At 45.2% G+C, this 18,794-nt stretch overlaps 1 protein-coding gene across 1 annotated transcript in view; it reads left to right on the top strand.

The window, feature by feature from the left end:
- Window positions 1-17,092, top strand: part of LOC138853341 (uncharacterized) — a 134,519-nt gene extending 117,427 nt beyond the window's left edge. Inside the window, exon 4 of the mRNA XM_070089521.1 lies at window positions 10,090-17,092. Coding sequence (XP_069945622.1) covers window positions 12,029-12,757 — 729 coding nt within the window. The 5' untranslated portion in view covers window positions 10,090-12,028 and the 3' untranslated portion in view covers window positions 12,758-17,092. The remainder of the gene's footprint in view (window positions 1-10,089) is intronic.
- The last annotated feature ends 1,702 nt before the right edge of the window (window positions 17,093-18,794 follow it).

The raw sequence follows: 18,794 nt of genomic DNA, 5'->3' as shown, positions 1-18,794 counted from the left end.
CCTGGCTGCCTTGTTTGCAAGATTTGCAACATGGTTCTTCATGGTTAGTTTGGAGTCAAATTTCACCCCAAGGATATCAACTTCATCACCAGGTGCCAACATCCTCCCATTCATCCTTACTACTGCACCAGCATTACCATCATGGTGCCTAGAGACGATCATCATTTGCGTTTTCTCAGGTGCAAATGTTACTTGCCATCTATTTCCCCAAGCTGATATAGCTCTCAGCTGGTGATTGATGTATCTTAGAGCAGCTGGCATTTCTTCTCTTGGATAAGTGAATGTCAGTGTACAGTCGTCTGCATATGCATGTGATTCTGGGATGAGATGAAGAAGGTCGTTGAAGTAGACATTCCATAACAATGGACCCAGCACGCTTCCTTGTGGAACACTTGCCCCAATAGGATGTCTTGCTGATTCCGTTCCATTGAGAACTACACTTAGAGATCTACCATGAAGGTAATCACTGAGGAGACATAGCGTAGAGCCTGCAATTCCCAGTGCTTGAAGTTTTGCTAAGAGGCCCTGGTGCCACACCCGGTCGAAAGCGCCAGCAATGTCCAGTGCTACCACACAGCTGACTTTGGATTCATCCAGTGACTGGTGCCACTTAGTGGAGAGGTTTAACAACAGATCAGCAGCAGAGTAACCTTTCCTGAAGCCGTATTGACGATCACAAAGTAGTGAGTGGTAGTCAAAAAACTCTGTCATTTGTCTTGAGATTATTGTCTCAAGGATCTTACCAGTGATTGACAGGAGTGACACTGGTCTGTAGTTGCTGATTTCTGCTCTGCTCTTCTTTTTGTGAACAGGGACTACATTTGCCTCTTTCCATAGAGAGGGCCATTTACACTGTACTAGGCAGTGCTGAAAGATGCGAGTTAGAGGTGCTGCTAGCTGGTCTGCCCATCTTCTCAACAATCTTGGGCTCAACTTGTCTGGGCCCACAGCCTTTTCTTGGTCAAGCGATTTAAGTAGGAAATGCACCTCCTGCCTTATTGTCACCACTGACAGTTTTGACACAGTTTTTGCAGCTAGCCAAGGAGGGTCCCTTGCTGGATCAGGAACTTGCATTTTGGTAGCAAAGTGTTCAGCAAAGAGGTCCGCCTTCTCTTGACTACTAGTAGAGGTGGTCCCATCCTGTCGATTTAGAGGTGGAATAAGTTCATCAGGCAGATAACCTTGTCTGTCCTTGACCAGGGACCACCAGGTTTTGGAGCCTACCCTACCTGATGCTAACTTTCTTTTAGTGTCCACCTCCCATTTAGCAATGGCCCACTTTTGAACATCACCCATATGCCTACAGGCTTGCATGTGCAAGTTCCTGTTATAGGTGGTAGGATGTCTCTTATACCTTCGCCATGCTTTGTACTTAGCAGTAGCAGCCTCTCTACAACGAAAGCCAAACCAAGGCTGATCTGTAGGCTTCGTCACATATTGCCGGTGAGGAATGTGTTCTTGTTGTAGATTAAGGATGTGTCCAGTGAAGGCTTTCACTTGGTTGTCAACATCCCCTTGGAGAAGAGCATTCCAGTCGGTGGTGGCGAGCTCAGAACAAAGGGCTGGCCAATTACCTCTTTCCCATAGCCAGGTTGTGCGTGTGGACTCCTCACCTCGTTCTGTTGGGATCTTAAGTGTCGTAAAAACAGCCTTGTGGTCAGACGATCCAACGTAGCCGAGGGGTTGACAAGTGACTATGCCTTCTGCCAGATCACTCACTACTGGGTCAAGGGAGGAGCCAGAGATATGAGTAGGGAAATCAACAAAGTTTCTCATGTCAAACACTGCAAGAAGGTCATCAAAATCCCTCTGTATAAGGTGCTGGTTGAGGTCACCAACAATTATAATATGTTGACAGTTGTGTTGTAGCAGAAGGGAGTCAATATTTTCCATTAGGAAGTTGATAGGGTCTGCATGTTGCCACTGAGGTCTGTACATTGCACATGCTAGTACAGAGGTACTAGTGTTTATACAGAGCTTGAAGAACATCATTTCAAGATGTGTAGGGGTGGCAACATCAATGTGCTGGGCATGAACACTTTTAGAGAAGCACACAGCAACACCTCCTCCTTGCCCTTGCCTGTCTCTTCTCATCCATGAGGTGTAGCCAGCAATTCTTGCAAAATTTTCTGGAGTCCTGTCATCCAAAAATGTTTCAACAACAGCTATCATGTCGGGACGTCGAGTGTTCACAAAACTATGTGTGAGCTCTCCAACATTAGTAATGAAACCTCTAATGTTGGCCGACAGGATGCTGATAGACTGGCTCCTCATGATGAAGTGGTCAGCTTGAGGTGGTAGGTGTGTAGGGAATGTAAGGTGCCTGCCCTTGAGAGAGGTAGGGTACTGAGGCAGCTGCAGGGATGTAGGTCTGTGGTCTTGTATAAGGCACAATCCCACCTGCTGGGCTGGGATAGGAGTAGCTAAGTGGGTGACGTGTGAGAGTGTTCACCAATTCAGAGATCCTGCTGGTTTGTTCTGAGAACAGGTCTCTAAACAGGTGGCCCTGTCTGTCAAGTTCCTTTTTCTTCCGACACTGGTTCTCCTTATGTCCTTTCTTGTAGCAGTAATTACACCTGGTATCTCGCAGGCAGTTGCTGGCAGTGTGCCCCTTCCGGTGACAGTGAGAGCACAGCCTAGGTGCCTGGGAGGGTGGACTAAGATTTGTTGCACCTCCTGTGTTTTGCAGATTTGTCCTCAGATTCTGCTGCTGGAACTGTGTTAGTGGAGGGTGAGACAGCTGTAGATGTCTTCCTCCTCCACGTCCTCCTCCACGTTCTCTGCCCCTTCCTCTACCAGTTTTGACAGATGTGTCCCTGCTGTTCGTACTTCGGCGCAGTAGGTGATCAGGTGCAGTGATAGTTCCCTGAACATTAACTGCACCGTTCTCTGGTGGAGAAACTCCTGGCTCAGAACTTGCTGACGAAGCACTGCTACCAGATTCTAGAATAGTGTCGGCAGGTGTGCTGACAGGTGTAGGATCAGAGATGGTATGTACACTGTCAAGTAGACTGGCAGTGGCTGAAGCAGAGATGTCAGGTGTAGGAGAATTAACAGATCCAAGGCTTCCCTCATTGCTGGGAAGAGGATTTGTTCCCTCTGTGGTGGTCAGAGGAATTGTGTTAGAATTCCCAAAGGTAGTGTTTTGAACTCTGACAGTCTGTGGGACCTTAGCGATGACAGAATTCCACCAGTTGTTTACCCTTGAGTTAAGCTCAGTGTGGGACTTCGTCTTTGTCAATAGTGTCACCATCAGCTGAGCAGCTTACGTCACTTGATGCAGGCTTGCACCGGCCTTCTACAATAGCTTGTAGGTTATCTAATGATTTGAGGAGCTCATGAAGTGCTTCCCTGTGATAGATTATCTTAACTGCAACTTTACAACACAGCCCAAGAGGGCAGTCTTGATCTTTGGACAGGAGTCCCTGAGGTAGGACTTCTGAACCTTCCTCCTGTAGCTCCAGGCTTGTATCCACATATACCACAGGATTATGGATATCCTTAAATTTTCTGAAATTTTCAACCTGGCTGCAACAAAATTCCTCTTCTGGAATGCAATCTGTGTGGCAGTAGTTGGAACAAGTAGGCTCCTTACATCTAAGAAGAATTTTGTCCCTTGTGGTATACCCACAAACACTGCAGTAACTACTGGGACAATAGCCAGATAGCGTAGATATTCTTGCTATTTTGCGGTGTGAAGTCATCCCAGAGGAGGCTTGTGGGTTTGAAGTTCACAGGAGAGAGAGGGTGGGTGGGGTGGAGTATCTGGGGGGGGGGGTGTTTATAGCTGGGTGGGTAGTGAGGGCAGGCGGCAGTGGGCCAACTTGCTGGAAGTGTTGCCTTCTCACTATCACTTAATAAACACTGTTTATGCTATCCACTTTTCCACTAAAGGAAGATGTTACACAAATCACTATGTTGCATTGTACCAGCCACGATGTTATAAAGCACCAGATGCTAGTACATAGCACAAAACACTTTTGATATTAGATAATATTAGATGCTCACTCTGAAGGCAATAGTGACGTCACTCCTAAGGCCTGCCGCTGTCCCCTCACTCACACCATGTCTTCACCATACCACACTTAAATATCACTGATATTGCTTATATTCACTTCAGTGGAGGAGTTGGCTTACTTGTACTAATGTGTTGTAAGTAGTACTACGTCACTGAACAGTTTTTATCCTCACCAACCCTCTCCTCTCTCTCTCCTCTCCTCTCTCTCTCCTCTCCTCTCTCTCTCCTCTCCTCTCTCTCTCCTCTCCTCTCTCTCTCCTCTCCTCTCTCTCTCCTCTCCTCTCTCTCTCCTCTCCTCTCCCTCTCCTCTCTCCTCTCTCTCTCCTCTCTCTCTCCTCTCTCCTCTCTCTCTCTCCTCTCCTCTCTCCTCTCTCTCTCTCCTCTCTCTCTCTCCTCTCCTCTCTCCTCTCTCTCTCTCCTCTCTCTCCTCTCTCCTCTCTCTCCTCTCTCCTCTCTCTCTCCTCTCTCTCTCTCCTCTCTCTCTCCTCTCTCTCTCCTCTCTCTCCTCTCTCTCCTCTCTCTCTCCTCTCTCTCTCCTCTCCTCTCTCCTCTCCTCTCCTCTCTTCTCTCTTCTCTCCTCTCTCCTCTCTCCTCTCCTCTCCTCTCTCTTCTCTCCTCTCCTCTCCTCTCTCTCCTCTTGCTCTCCTCTCCTCTCTCCTCTCCTCTCTCATCTCCTCTCTCCTCTCCTCTCTCCTCTCCTCTCTCCTCTCCTCTCTCCTCTCCTCTCTCCTCTCTCTCTCTATCCTCTCTCTCTCTATCCTCTCTCTCTCTATCCTCTCTCTCTCTCTCCTCTCTCTCTCTCTCTCTCTCTCTCTCTCTCTCTCTCTCTCTCTCCTCTCTCTCTCCTCTCTCCTCTCTCTACTCTCTCTCCTACTCTCTCCTCTCCTCTCCTCTCTCTCTCTCTCCTCTCTCCTTCCTCTGTCTCCTCCCTCTGTCTCCTCCCTCTGTCTCCTCCCTCTGTCTCCTCCCTCTGTCTCCTCTCTCTGTCTCCTCTCTCTGTCTCCTCTCTCTGTCTCCTCTCTCTGTCTCCTCTCTCTGTCTCCTCTCTCTGTCTCCTCTCTCTGTCTCCTCTCTCTGTCTCTGTCTCCTGTCTCTGTCTCCTCTCTCTGTCTCCTCTCTCTGTCTCCTCTCTCTGTCTCCTCTCTCTGTCTCCTCTCTCTGTCTCCTCTCTCTGTCTCCTCTCTCTGTCTCCTCTCTCTGTCTCCTCTCTCTGTCTCCTCTCTCTGTCTCCTCTCTCTGTCTCCTCTTTGTCTCCTCTCTCTGTCTCCTCTCTCTCTCCTCTCTCCTCTCTCTCTCATCTCCTCTCTCTCCTCTCCTCTCTCTCCTCTCTCTCCTCTCCTCTCTCTCCTCTCTTTTTTTTTTCTTTACACAGGGTTTGACAAGGTTAAGGATCCCTAGCTTTATTGACAAGCTATTTACAGGTTAAGAATTCCTAACTTTATTGGCAAGCTAAGAGCTGTTATCTACATCAGCTCATTGGAAAGCATTTTTATTGTTATGAGACATACAAGTAGGGAACAGGATGAAGATGGAGCCATCTGTGGGCCAGCATTTTCATTTGATCAACTGACTTTATCTCGTTGACATCATTATGCTGTACAAATGTGTTCCATACTCGAGTCATCCTGGGTGTATATGATCTCAGATGGAGTGAAGTTCTGGAGAAGGGTACAGCCAGAGTGAAGTTGCTGCTTTCTGCCCATCTTGTGGCATAAAAGCTTGTTTCACGCTGTCCTCGAAGTGGATCCAAGTGTGGTATTTTGACAATATTGGCCTTGTACATAACAGTAAGGCCACCCACATCCCTCCTATGTTGAAGGCTCTGATGAAATGACAGATTTATCCAGGATGGGTCCAGGCGAGAGATGAGACTTCTTGCTCTGTTCTCTACTCTGTTAAGCAGTCGCAGATGAGAGGGGGGGGCAGGCAAACCAAGAAAGTGGAGCATACTCAAGGTGCGAGCGTACTTGTGCCTCGTACAGAATCTTGCAACCCCTACTGTCAAGTAGATGCGAGATACGGCGAAGTGCTGTAAGCTTCCTGGCTGCCTTGTTTGCAAGATTTACAACATGGTTCTTCATGGTTAGTTTGGAGTCAAATTTCACCCCAAGGATATCAACTTCTTCTCCAGGTGCCAACACCCTCCCATTCATCCTTAATACTGCACCAGCATTACCATCATGGTGCCTAGAGACGATCATCATTTGTGTTTTCTCAGGTGCAAATGTTACTTGCCATCTATTTCCCCAAGCTGATATAGCTCTCAGCTTGTGATTGATGTAGCTTAGAGCAGCTGGCATTTTTTCTCTTGGATAAGTGAATGTCAGTGTGCAGTCGTCTGCATATGCATGTGATTCTGGGATGAGATGAAGAAGTTCGTTGAAGTAGACATTCTATAACAATGGTCCCAGCACGCTTCCTTGTGGAACACTTGCCCCAATAGGATGTCTTGCTGATTCCATTCCATTGAGAACTACACTTAGAGATCTACCATGAAGGTAATCACTGAGGAGACATGGCGTAGAGCCTGCAATTCCAAGTGCTTGAAGTTTTGCTAAGAGGCCCTGGTGCCACACCTGGTCGAAAGCGCCAGCAATGTCCAGTACTACCACACAGCTGACTTTGGATTCATCCAGTGACTGGTGCCACTTAGTGGAGAGGTTTAACAACAGATCAGCAGCAGAGTAACCTTTCCTGAAGCCATATTGATGATCACAAAGTAGTGAGTGATAGCCAAAAAACTCTGTCATTTGTCTTGAGATTATTGTCTCAAGGATCTTACCAGTGATTGACAGGAGTGACACTGGTGTGTAGTTGCTGATTTCTGCTCTGCTCTTCTTTTTGTGAACAGGGACTACATTTGCCTCTTTCCATAGAGAGGGCCATTTACACTGTACTAGGCAGTGCTGAAAGATGCGAGTTAGAGGTGCTGCTATCTGGTCTGCACATCTTCTCAGCAATCTTGGGCTCAACTTGTCTGGGCCCACAGCCTTTTCTTGGTCAAGAGATTTAAGAAGGAAATGCACCTCCTCATGCCTTATTGTCACCACTGACAGTTTTGACACAGTTCTTGCAGCTAGCCAAGGAGGGCCCCTTGCTGGATCAGGAACTTGCATTTTGGTAGCAAAGTGTTCAGCAAAGAGGTCCGCCTTCTTTTGACTACAAGTAGAGGTGGTCCCATCCTGTCGATTTAGAGGTGGAATGAGTTCATCAGGCAGATAACCTTGTCTGTCCTTGACCAGGGACCTCCAGGTTTTGGAGCCTACCCTACCTGATGCTAGTTTTCTTTTAGTGTCCACCTCCCATTTAGCAATGGCCCACTTTTGAACATCACCCATATGTCTACAGGCTTGCCTGTGCAAGTTCCTGTTATAGGTGGTAGGATGTCTCTTATACCTTTGCCATGCTTTGTACTTAGCAGTAGCAGCCTCTCTACAATGAAAGCCAAACCAAGGCTGATCCGTAGGCTTCATCACATATTGCCGTTGAGGAATGTGTTCTTGTTGTAGATTAAGATTGTGTCCGGTGAAGGCTTTCACTTGGTTGTCAACATCCCCTTGGAGAAGAGCATTCCAATTGGTGGTGGCAAGCTCAGAGCGAAGGGCTGGCCAATTACCTCTTTCCCATAGCCAGGTTGTGCGTGTGGACTCCTCACCTCGTTCCATTGGGATCTTAAGTGTCGTAAAAACAGCCTTGTGGTCAGATAATCCGACATAGCCGAGGGGTTGACAAGTGACTATGCCTTCTGTCAGATCACTCACTACTGGGTCAAGGGAGGAGCCAGAGATGTGAGTAGGGAAATCAACAAAGTTTCTCATGTCAAACACTGCAAGAAGGTCATCAAAGTCCCTCTGTATAAGGCGCTGGTTGAGGTCACCAATAATTAATGTGTGTTGACAGTTGTGTTGTAGCAGAAGGGAGTCAATATTTTCCATTAGGAAGTTGATGGGGTCTGCATGATGCCACTGAGGTCTGTACATTGCACATGCTAGCACAGAGGTAGTAGTGTTTATGCAGAGCTTGAAGAACATCATTTCAAGATGTGCAGGGGTGGCAACATCAATGTGCTGGGCATGAACACTTTTAGAGAAGCTCACAGCAACACCTCCTCCTTGCCCTTGCCTGTCTCTTCTCATCCATGAGGTGTATCCGACAATTCTTGCAAAATTTTCTGGAGTCCTGTCATCCAAAAATGTTTCAACAGCATGTTGGGACTTCGAGTGTTCACCAAACTATGTGTGAGCTCTCCAACATTAGTAATGAAACCTCTAATGTTGACCAACAGGATGCTGATAGACTGGCTCCTCATGATGATGTGGTCAGCTTGAGGTGGTGGGTGTGTAGGGCATGTAAGGTGCCTGCCCTTGAGAGAGGTAGGGTACTGAGGCAGCTGCAGGGATGTAGGTCTGTGGTCTTGTATAAGGCACAGTACCACCTGCTGGGCTGGGATAGGAGTAGCTTAGTGGGTGACGTGTAAGAGTGTTCAATTCAGAGATCCTGCTGGTTTGTTCTGAGAACAGGTCTCTAAGCAGGTGGTCCTGTCTGTCGAGTTCCTTTTTCTTCCTGCACTGGCCCTCCTGATGTCCTTTCTTATAGCAGTAATTGCACCTGGTATCTCGCAGGCAGTTGTTGGCCGTGTGCCCCTTCCAGTGACAGCGAGAGCACAGCCTAGGTGCCTGGGAGGGTGGACTATGATTTGTTGCACCTCCTGTGTTTTACAGATTTGCCCTCAGGTTTTGCCGCTGGAACTGTGTTAGTGGAGGGTGAGACAGCTGTAGATGTCTTCCTCCTCCACGTCCTCTTCCACATTCTCTGCCCCTTCCTCTACCAGTTGTGACAGATGTGTCCCTGCTGTTCGTACTTTGGGGCAGTAGGTGATCATGTGAAGCGACAGTTCCCTGATTATTAACTGTACCAATCCCAGGTGGAGAAACTCCTGACTCAGAACTTCCTGATGAAGCACTGCTGCCAGATTCTGGAATAGTGTCGGCAGGTGTGCTGACAGGTGTAGGATCAGAGATGGTATGTGCACTGTCAAGTAGACTGGCAGTGGCTGAAGCAGAGATGTCAGGTGTAGGAGAATTAGCAGATCCAAGGCTTCCTTAATTGCTATGAAGAGGATTTGTTCCCTTTGTGGTGGTCAGAGGAATTGTGTTAGAATTCCGAAGGTAGTGTTTTGAACTCTGTCAGTCTGTGGGACCTTAGCGATGACAGAATTCCACCAGTTATTTACCCCTGAGTTAAGCTCAGTGTGGGACTTCCAGTCTTTATCAATAGTGTCACCATCAGCTGAGCGGCTTACGTCACTTGATGTAGGCTTGCACTGACCTTCTACAATAGCTTGGAGGTTATCTAATGATTTGAGGAGCTCATGAAGTGCTTCCCTGTGATGGATTATCTTAGCTGCAACTTTACAACACAGCCCAAGAGGGCAGTCTTGATCTTTGGACAGAAGTCCCTGAGGTAGGACTTCTGAACCTTCCTCCTGTAGCTCCAGGCTTGTATCCACATATACCACAGGATTATGGATATCCTTCAATTTTCTGAAATTTTCAACCTGGCTGCAACAAAATTCTTCTTCTGGAATGCAATCTGTGTGGCAGTAGTTGGAACAAGTGGGTTCCTTACATCTAAGAAAAATTTTGTCCCTTGTGGTAAACCCACAAACACTGCAGTAACTACTGGGACAATAGCCAGATAGCATAGATATTCTTGCTATTTTGTGATGTAAAGTCATCCCAGAGGAGGCTTGTAGGTTTCAATGCAGTTCACTGGAGAGAGAGGGTGGGTGGGGGTGTTTATAGCGGGGTGGGTAGTGAGGGCAGGCAGTGGGCTGATGAGCTGGAAGTGTTGCCTTCTCACTATCACTTAATAAACACTGTTTATGCTATCCACTTTTCCACTAAAGGAAGATGTTACACAAATCACTATGTTGCATTGTACCTATCTCTCTCTCTCTCGCTCGCTCTCTCTCGCTCTCTCACTCTCTCACTCTCTTGCTCTCTCTCTCTCTCTCTCTTTTATTTATTTATTTATTTACCTATTTAGTTATTTTTTTTTTATCTTTACAGAGGGTTCCTGGTTGCTCAAAATTGGATTCTGTTCTACAGACGACTAATCATCATAACTGTCCTGGCAACTGTGGGTGTTACTTCTAATATGTTACCATAAAAAGTAACAATGTTCATTAACATAATTTGCAACAATGGTTAAAAAAAAATTTCACTATGTTCTCTTGCTTATTTGTCTTATTTCCTGGATCTGCATATTTACAAACTTTGATTCAGTATTTTGTTCCCAGTTTTTTTTGTTCATATTATTGTTCTAATGGGCTGTATGTTGGTCATTTAATTATAATTATTAAATAAAATTTGAAAATAATAAACTAATTTTTTTTCAACGAACCGAACCCCGCCGAAGCAGGGTGACCTAAAAGGACAATTAAATTTTTTCTTCTTAAATTTAGTAATTTATACAGGTGAATTAATGTTATCCTTTAGAAAAGAAACACATTATCCATTTGTGACTTTAGTAGATCAAAATGTTGTTGTAGTAACTGTATTTTCTTCATGTAATTCCTCTTATTACACGACTTCACACAGCATGATTTTATAGCAACATAAAAAATTTATTATTATTAAAACACTGGCCGATTCCCACCAAGGCAGGGTGGCCCGAAAAAGAAAAACTTTCACCATCATTCACTCCATCACTGTCTTGCCAGAAGGGTGCTTTACACTACAGTTTTTAAACTGCAACATTAACACCCCTCCTTCAGAGTGCAGGCACTGTACTTCCCATCTCCAGGACTCAAGTCCGGCCTGCTGGTTTCCCTGAATCCCTTCATGAATGTTACTTTGCTCACACTCCAACAGCACGTCAAGTATTAAAAACCATTTGTCTCCATTCACTCCTATCAAACACGCTCACACATGCCCACTGGAAGTCCAAGCCCCTCGCACACATAACCTCCTTCACCCCCTCCCTCCAACCTTTCCTAGGCCGACCACTACTTCCCCTTCCTTCCACTACAGACTGATACACTCTTGAAGTCATTCTGTTTCGCTCCATTCTCTCTACATGTCCGAACCACCTCAACAACCCTTCCTCAGCCCTCCGGACAACAGTTTTGACAATCCCGCACCTTCTCCTAACTTCCAAACTACGAATTCTCTGCATTATATTCACACCACACATTGCCCTCAGACATGACATCTCCACTGCCTCCAGCCTTCTCCTCGCTGCAACATTCATCACCCATGCTTCACACCCATATAAGAGCGTTGGTAAAACTATACTCTCGTACATTTCCCTCTTTGTCTCCAAGGATAAAGTTCTTTCTCTCCACAGACTCCTAAGTGCACCATTCACCCTTTTCTCCTCATCAATTCTATGATTCACCTCATCTTTCATAGACGCATCCGCTGACACGTCCACTCCCAAATATCTGAATACATTCACCTCCTCCATACTCTCCCCCTCCAATCTGATATCCAATCTTTCATCACCTAATCTTTTTGTTATCCTCATAACCTTACTCTTTCCTGTATTCACTTTTAATTTTCTTCTTTTACATACCCTACCAAATTCATCCACCAACCTCTGCAACTTCTCTTCAGAATCTCCCAAGAGCACAGTGTCATTAGCAAAGAGCAACTGTGACAACTCCCACTTTATGTGTGATTCTTTATCTTTTAACTCCACGCCTCTTGCCAAGACCCTCGCATTTACTTCTCTTACAACCCCATCTATAAATATATTAAACAACCACGGCTCAAAAATTTTAAGTGTCTTAACCCTTTCAGGGCTTCCGACGTACTGGTACAGCTTACACGCCAGGGTTATTGACGTAATAGTATGCTTAAATTCTAACACCTTCAAATCACGCGGGAAAAGGCTGGTACACCTAGATGTGAGAGAATGGGTGTGTGTGGTCGGTGTGCGCGATAGAAAAAATCTGGGACCCAGTGGCACATTGTGGGAACGCCATTTTAGTAGACCTTGTTCACCATGCCTCGTGGTAAGAAACTCCTCACACCTCGGCGAATTGTGACACTTTTGTTCCCCAGTGACAGTTCTAATACAGATGGAAGTGCCAGTGAAGATGAGTTTCAAGGTTTTAATGAGGTTGTGACCGAAACTAATGACCATAATATCGGTAATAGTGAGGAAAACCCAGATGACTCTCAGCTTTCCACCTCTACTGCTGGGCCATCTTGTTCACGTTCAGTTGTACCAGAACAAAAGAGGAAACTCCTATTTTCCCATATCCTGGAGTCAAATGTGAGCATTGGTGATGATAGTGATAGTGAATATGAACTACAAGCTCTTGAAAACGGTTCCAGTAGCGATAGCGAAGTGGAATATTCTCCAGTGAAGCGTCAGTATATACGATGGTATGTGCGCTCTTGTAGTGTGCCATATGCTATTCCAATGGGAAGGAGTACATCTCAGAGTATATCCCATGGCTGTACAACAGGAACAGATAGTGAAAATGAAGATGATAGTGTTGCAATTGGGATGGAAAATGTACATGGTGGTGGTAGTGGTGGTGCTGGCCGTGAGGCACCAGCAGTGGGCCATGCTGCCACCCATGCCACTGCCTCAGCTGATCTACAACAAAGGCCACCATTCCCCCACCCACCCACCACACAAGCCTCCACAACCACAAACTCCACAACCACAACCACCTGTCAATATCCAGTACCCACCAGCAGACCGCACCTGGGATTGGCATGAAGCTGGCAATATTGTTCCCAATCCCCATCAGTTTGATGAAAGTCAAAGTGGAATACGGCAGTCTTGTACACTTGGGAACAGTGCCACTGAATTAGAATGTTTCGAGTTATTCTTTGATGAACCCGTGATGGAAATTTTTAGGGAAAGCAACACATACTTCGACAACACCATGGCAAACACAGTACTTTCACCAAAATCACATCTACACCAGTGGAAGGAGACAACTGTGGCTGAGATGTATTTTTTCTTTGCCACAATAATGCTTATGCCACATGTGTATAAGCACAGTGTCAAATCATACTGGTCAACAGACAGCCTGATTGCAACCCCAGGATTCAGTGATATAATGTGAGTGAATCGATTTGTGCTACTATTACGTATGCTTCACTTCTCAGACAAAACAAGGCCTGACAGAAACGACAGGTTATATAAGATTAGAAATGTGTTTGTGTACCTGAAAGAGAAATTCGGTATGTATTTTTATCCCTTCAGGAAGCTTGTTATTGATGAGTCTTTGATTCTGTTCAAAGAAGAATCTCATTCAAGCAGTATATACTAAGTTAGAGGAAACACTGTGGTATAAGGTTATTTTTGCTTTCTGACTGCTACAGTGATCTTGTATTTAATATTGTGTGCACTTGAAGTTATACATTGCAAAATACCAGGAAGTTATTGGGCATTTCTGGTGATGTGGTTAGAACAATGATAGAACCATACCTTGGTATGGGGCACATATATATATATTGATAACTGGTACACATGCCCCTCCCTCAGTGATTTTTTGCGAGTGAACATGACAGATGTGTGTGGCACAGTGCGTGCAAATCGCGAGCATATGGCATTTCGGTGGCATGACAAACGAGATGTCACACTGTTTTCATCAGTTCACCCTAATGAAATGACAAACATTGGCAGGCAGAATAGAGAGACCAATGAACCCATTCTAAAACCGGCAGCTGTGATTTACACCTTCAATATGTGTTCAGTGGACAAATGTGACATGCAGATTGGGTGTGCTGATTGTGTTCGCAAGAGTTATAAGTGGTACATAAAACTCTTTTTCCATCTGGACATTTCCATGCTCAATGCTTATAATATGTATCAGATGAGGACCAGAAACAAACCACCATATGACGAATTTTGTTTGTCTGTCACCAGACAAATAGTATTCCAGTACCGAGGAACAACTGCAATAGAAAACCACCCACTAAATTATCAACAACAACCTTCTCGTCTGAGGCATGGTGATCACTTCCTAATGCAACTGCCTGCTACTTCTTTCAAGAAAAAGGCTCAGAAGAGGTGTTACATCTGTGCACGTACAAAAAAAAGCGCCCATAACAACGCAGAGACACTAGTTTTATGTGAGGAGTGTAAAACACCACTGTGCATGACACCATTTTTCAAAGAGTTCCACAGGCTACAGAACTTCTAGAAACATGTTCTGTGACAGTATATGTGTATATAAATATAGAAAAATAGTAATTAACAACATCTTATATCGTTCTCTTGTGTAAACAAGTTTTGTGAACAATGTAGCGACAACAGTGTTTGTGCGCTAAACGCACTTGCTGGCGAGATTGTCTCCACCATCACCTCTGTTTCCTCTATGAGTGCAGACTGGAGAAAAGTACAAAAACTGAGTGGTAAATATTCTCCTGACCTGGCTCCTGTTCTGCCAATGAAATTGACAATCATCTGGTCAGTATTTCTCTGGGGCTCCATCTATGCCCCTCATTTCTTTCCTCAAAGTCTGCCAGAGAGTTAGCACCCTTGGACTTTTCTTCTCTCAGAGAAGAACAGTATAATGTGCCCTTTACACTTCAAGAACTGGAGGCAACACTCTCAGCTTGCTGATCATCGGCAGATGGGCCCGACGACATTCATATTCGTATGCTACAACATTTACATCAGTCAGCCCTTGCAGTCCTATTATGCCTTTGCAATCTTATTTGGTCACAAGGAGTTCTTCCACAGCTGTGGAAATCTGCCATTGTTCTCCCTTTCCACAAACCGGGTACTACGGGACATGAAGCCTCCCACTATCGTCCCATTGCTCTTACCAGTGCAGTTTGCAAAGTGATGGAACGCCTGGCAAATAGACGTTCAGTGTGGTATTTAGAGACACACAACAGTCTCCACTCATCAATATGGCTTTCGTAAGGGCCATTCTACCATAGACCCTTTACTACGCTTGGATACACATGTTCGTAATGCCTTTGCGAATAACCACTCAGTTATTGCCACATTTTTTTGACCTTGAGAAGGCATATGACACAACTTGGAGGTATAATATTTTGGCCCAAGCCCACTCCTTAGGCCTCAGAGGCAATCTACCATCCTTCCTTGAGAACTTTTTAATTGACAGACACTTCTGTGTTCGGGTTAATAATGTGCTCTCCCCAGACTTTATCCAAGCTGACGGTGTCCCCCAGGGATGTGTTCTGAGCACAGCACTTTTTCTCCTTGCTATAAATGATTTGGCCTCTAGTCTTCTATCAAATACAGTGGACCCCCGGTTAACGATATTTTTTCACTCCAGAAGTATGTTCAGGTGCCAGTACTGACCGAATTTGTTCCCATAAGAAATATTGTGAAGTAGATTAGTCCATTTCAGACCCCCAAACATACACGTACAAACGCACTTACATAAATACACTTACATAATTGGTCGCATTTGGAGGTAATCGTTATGCGGGGGTCCACTGTATTTGGTCATCACTCTGTGTTGATGACTTCGCTATTGCCTGTGCAGGCGCTGACTGTCACCTCATTACAGTTTCTCTCCAGCATGCGGTCGACCGTGTTTCCAATTGGGCCACCACACATGGGTTTAAATTTTCCAGTACCAAAACTCGCCAAATTACTTTCACTAGACGCTCTGTCATCTCCGATCATCCTTTGCACCTCTATGGCTCCCGTATCCCTGAACGTGATAGTCAGGTTTCTGGGCTTCCTCTTTGACCGTAGGTTATCCTGGAAACCTCACATTACCTCTCTGAAGGCAACTTGTCACAGCCGGCTGAACCTTCTTTAAACCCTTGCTCATCTTTCATGGGGAGCTGCTCGTCGAGCTCTCCTTCGCCTACATTCCACCCTCATTTTATCAAAACTTGATTATGGTGACCAGATCTATTCAGCGGCCTCTCCTGCTACTCTCTCTAGCCTTAACCCCATTCATCACCAAGGATTACGTTTATGCCTTGGTGCTTTTCACTCTTCCCCTGTTGAGAGCCTCTATGCAGAAGCGAATGTTCCATCATTATCCAATCGCCATGATGCCCATTGCCTTCACTACTATGTACGCTCTCATGATCTCCGCAATCCTTCCATTTATAGAATGGTCACTGATATTAGTAGACATTCTTCATTTGTTCGCTGCCTTTGTTTACTCCGTCCCTTCTCTCTTTGCCTACATTCGCTCTTGTCTTCTCTTCAATTACCACCTTTCTATGTTCATGTAGCATCTCACTTTTCCCTACCCCCCTGGGAAGTTCCAGCTGTTCGAGTCTGTTCTTTCTCCCTTGCTCGAAAGCCCAACTGTCTACGGCCGCTTCCCGCTCTCTTTTTCTTGACCACTTCCACTCTCATTCTCATGCCATTGCTGTGTACACAGATGGCTCTAAGTCTTCTGACGGCAGTGTTTCTGGACAGCGTCGTACGATGGCATTTACTATCTTCGGCTAGTATTTTTACTGCTGAATTGTGTGCCATTCTTGCAGCACTTATCCATATTGCATCTATGCCTGTGTCGTCATTTGCGGTTGTCTCAGACTCCCTTAGTGCTTTACAGGCTATACAGAAATTTGATACACCTCACCCCTTAGTCCTCCGTATCCAACTTTGGCTACGCCGCATCTTTACCAAGCATAAAGATATTGTTTTTTGTTGGGTCCCTGGTCATGTTGACATGCAGGGCAATGAACAGGCAGACACTGCTGCGCTGTCAGCAGTACATGACCTACCAGTTTCATATACAGTGGACCCCCGCATAACGATGGCATCACATAGCGATTTTTCCGCATACCGATTACTTTTATCGCAAAATTTTTGCCGCGCATACCGATTAAAAACCCGCTTACCGATTTTCGTCCGAGACGCGTCCAATGTGCCCTCAGCCAGCCTCACATGTGCCGGCCGTCCCATTGTTTACCAGCCAGCCTCCGCGGTAACATCCAAGCATACACTCGGAATATTTCGTATTATTACAGTGTTTTCGGTGCTGTTTCTGGAAAATAAGTGACCATGGGCCCCAAGAAAGCTTCTAGTGCCAACCCTGTGGTAAAAAGGGTGAGAATTAGTATGGAAATTAAGAAAGATTTTGAAGGGTTTGGGGCTAACCCTGAGAAGCCTATGCCAGTTGTGGAATCCATTGTGCCTACTTCAAAGATTAAGGAAATGTGTGCACAGTGGGTTGAACTGCAAACCTTTATAGATGAAAATCACCCTGACACAGCTGTTGCAAGCCGTGCTGGTGACTATTTCAATGACAATGTTGTGGCCCATTTTAGACAAATCGTAAAGGAACGGGAGGTACAGAGCTCTATGGACAGATTTGTTGTGCGACAGAGGTCCAGTGACTCTCAAGCTGGTCCTAGTGGCATTAAAAGAAGAAGGGAAGTAACCCCGGAAAAGGACTTGCTACCTCAAGTCGTAATGGAAGGGGATTCCCCTTCTAAACAGTAAGAAGATAATGCTCTCCCCTCCTCCCATCCCATCAATCATCACCAGATCTTCAATAAAAGTAAGTGTCATTTAATTGTGCATGCCTTTTTCAGTTTGTGTGTATTAAAATTAACATTTCATGTGGTAAAAAAAAATTTTTTTCATACTTTTGGGCGTCTTGCACGGATTAATTTGATTTCCATTATTTCTTATGGGGAAAATTCATTCGCATAACGATTATTTCGCATAACGATGAGCCCTCTTGCACGGATTAAAATCGTTAACCGGGGGTCCACTGTAGAGGTATTCCATTTACGGACTATTTTGCTGCAATAGCTACCCACCTTCACACCCATTGGCAACAATGTTGGTCTACTCTGCTCGGTAACAAACTTCAATCTATTAAACCGAGTATAGGTTACTGGCCATCTTGTCACCAGTGTCGAGTTTGAGGTTGGGAGACTACTCTCTCCCGTCTTCGCATTGGCCATACTCGTCTTACTCATGGATATCTCATGGAGAGGCTCCCTGCTCCTCTCTGTGAGAATTGTCAGGTTCCATTATCAGTCAGCCACATTCTGTTAGACTGCCCACTTTATCAACAAGCACGCAGAATTTACCTCCAACGTCGTCTTCGCTCCACTGCTCTCTACCTTCCCTTCTCGCTGATGGACCCACCTTTCATCCGGACTCTCTCATTGACTTTTTGACAACAACTGACTTACTTCACAAACTCTGATGATACCTTCAGCCCTTTCTACCTCAATCTCTTGCTACACTCTACCCCCGCACTATCCCCTGCCCTGCTGTTTTCTGTAACCTGCTGGTCATCCCTCCACCCTTCTGCTGCCCTATACCCTCGCTTCCTTCCCTACCCTGCAGCGCTGTATAGCCCTTGTGGCTTAGCGCTTCCTTTTGATTATAATAATAATATGATACAATGATATATATATTGAGTTATACAATAATACATATGTTGGGTTATGATACAATGATACATATGTTGGGTTATGATACAATGATACATATATTGGGTTATGATACAATGATACATATGTTGGTTATACTACAATGATAAATATATTGGGTTATGATACACTGACAGTGATACTTATGTTGCTTTATGATACAATGATACATATGTTGGGTTATGATACACTGACAGTGATACATATGTTGCTTTATGATACAATGATACATATGTTGGGTTATGATACACTGACAGTGATACATATGTTGGGTTATGATACACTGACAATGATACATATAAGTAGTTAGTTTAATATGTTTATTATGCACCCCATACCCATCCTGTGGGTGGTAGTCAAAAGATTACAAAGGTACATAATGGGTCCAGGGACTAGACCCCAAA

This window comes from Cherax quadricarinatus, chromosome 28 (genome assembly GCF_038502225.1).
Source record: "Cherax quadricarinatus isolate ZL_2023a chromosome 28, ASM3850222v1, whole genome shotgun sequence".
In the NCBI taxonomy this organism is placed as follows: Eukaryota; Metazoa; Arthropoda; class Malacostraca; order Decapoda; family Parastacidae; genus Cherax; species Cherax quadricarinatus.
Note: the sequence above shows the minus strand (reverse complement) of the source record. Positions and strands in the feature narration are given on the sequence as shown.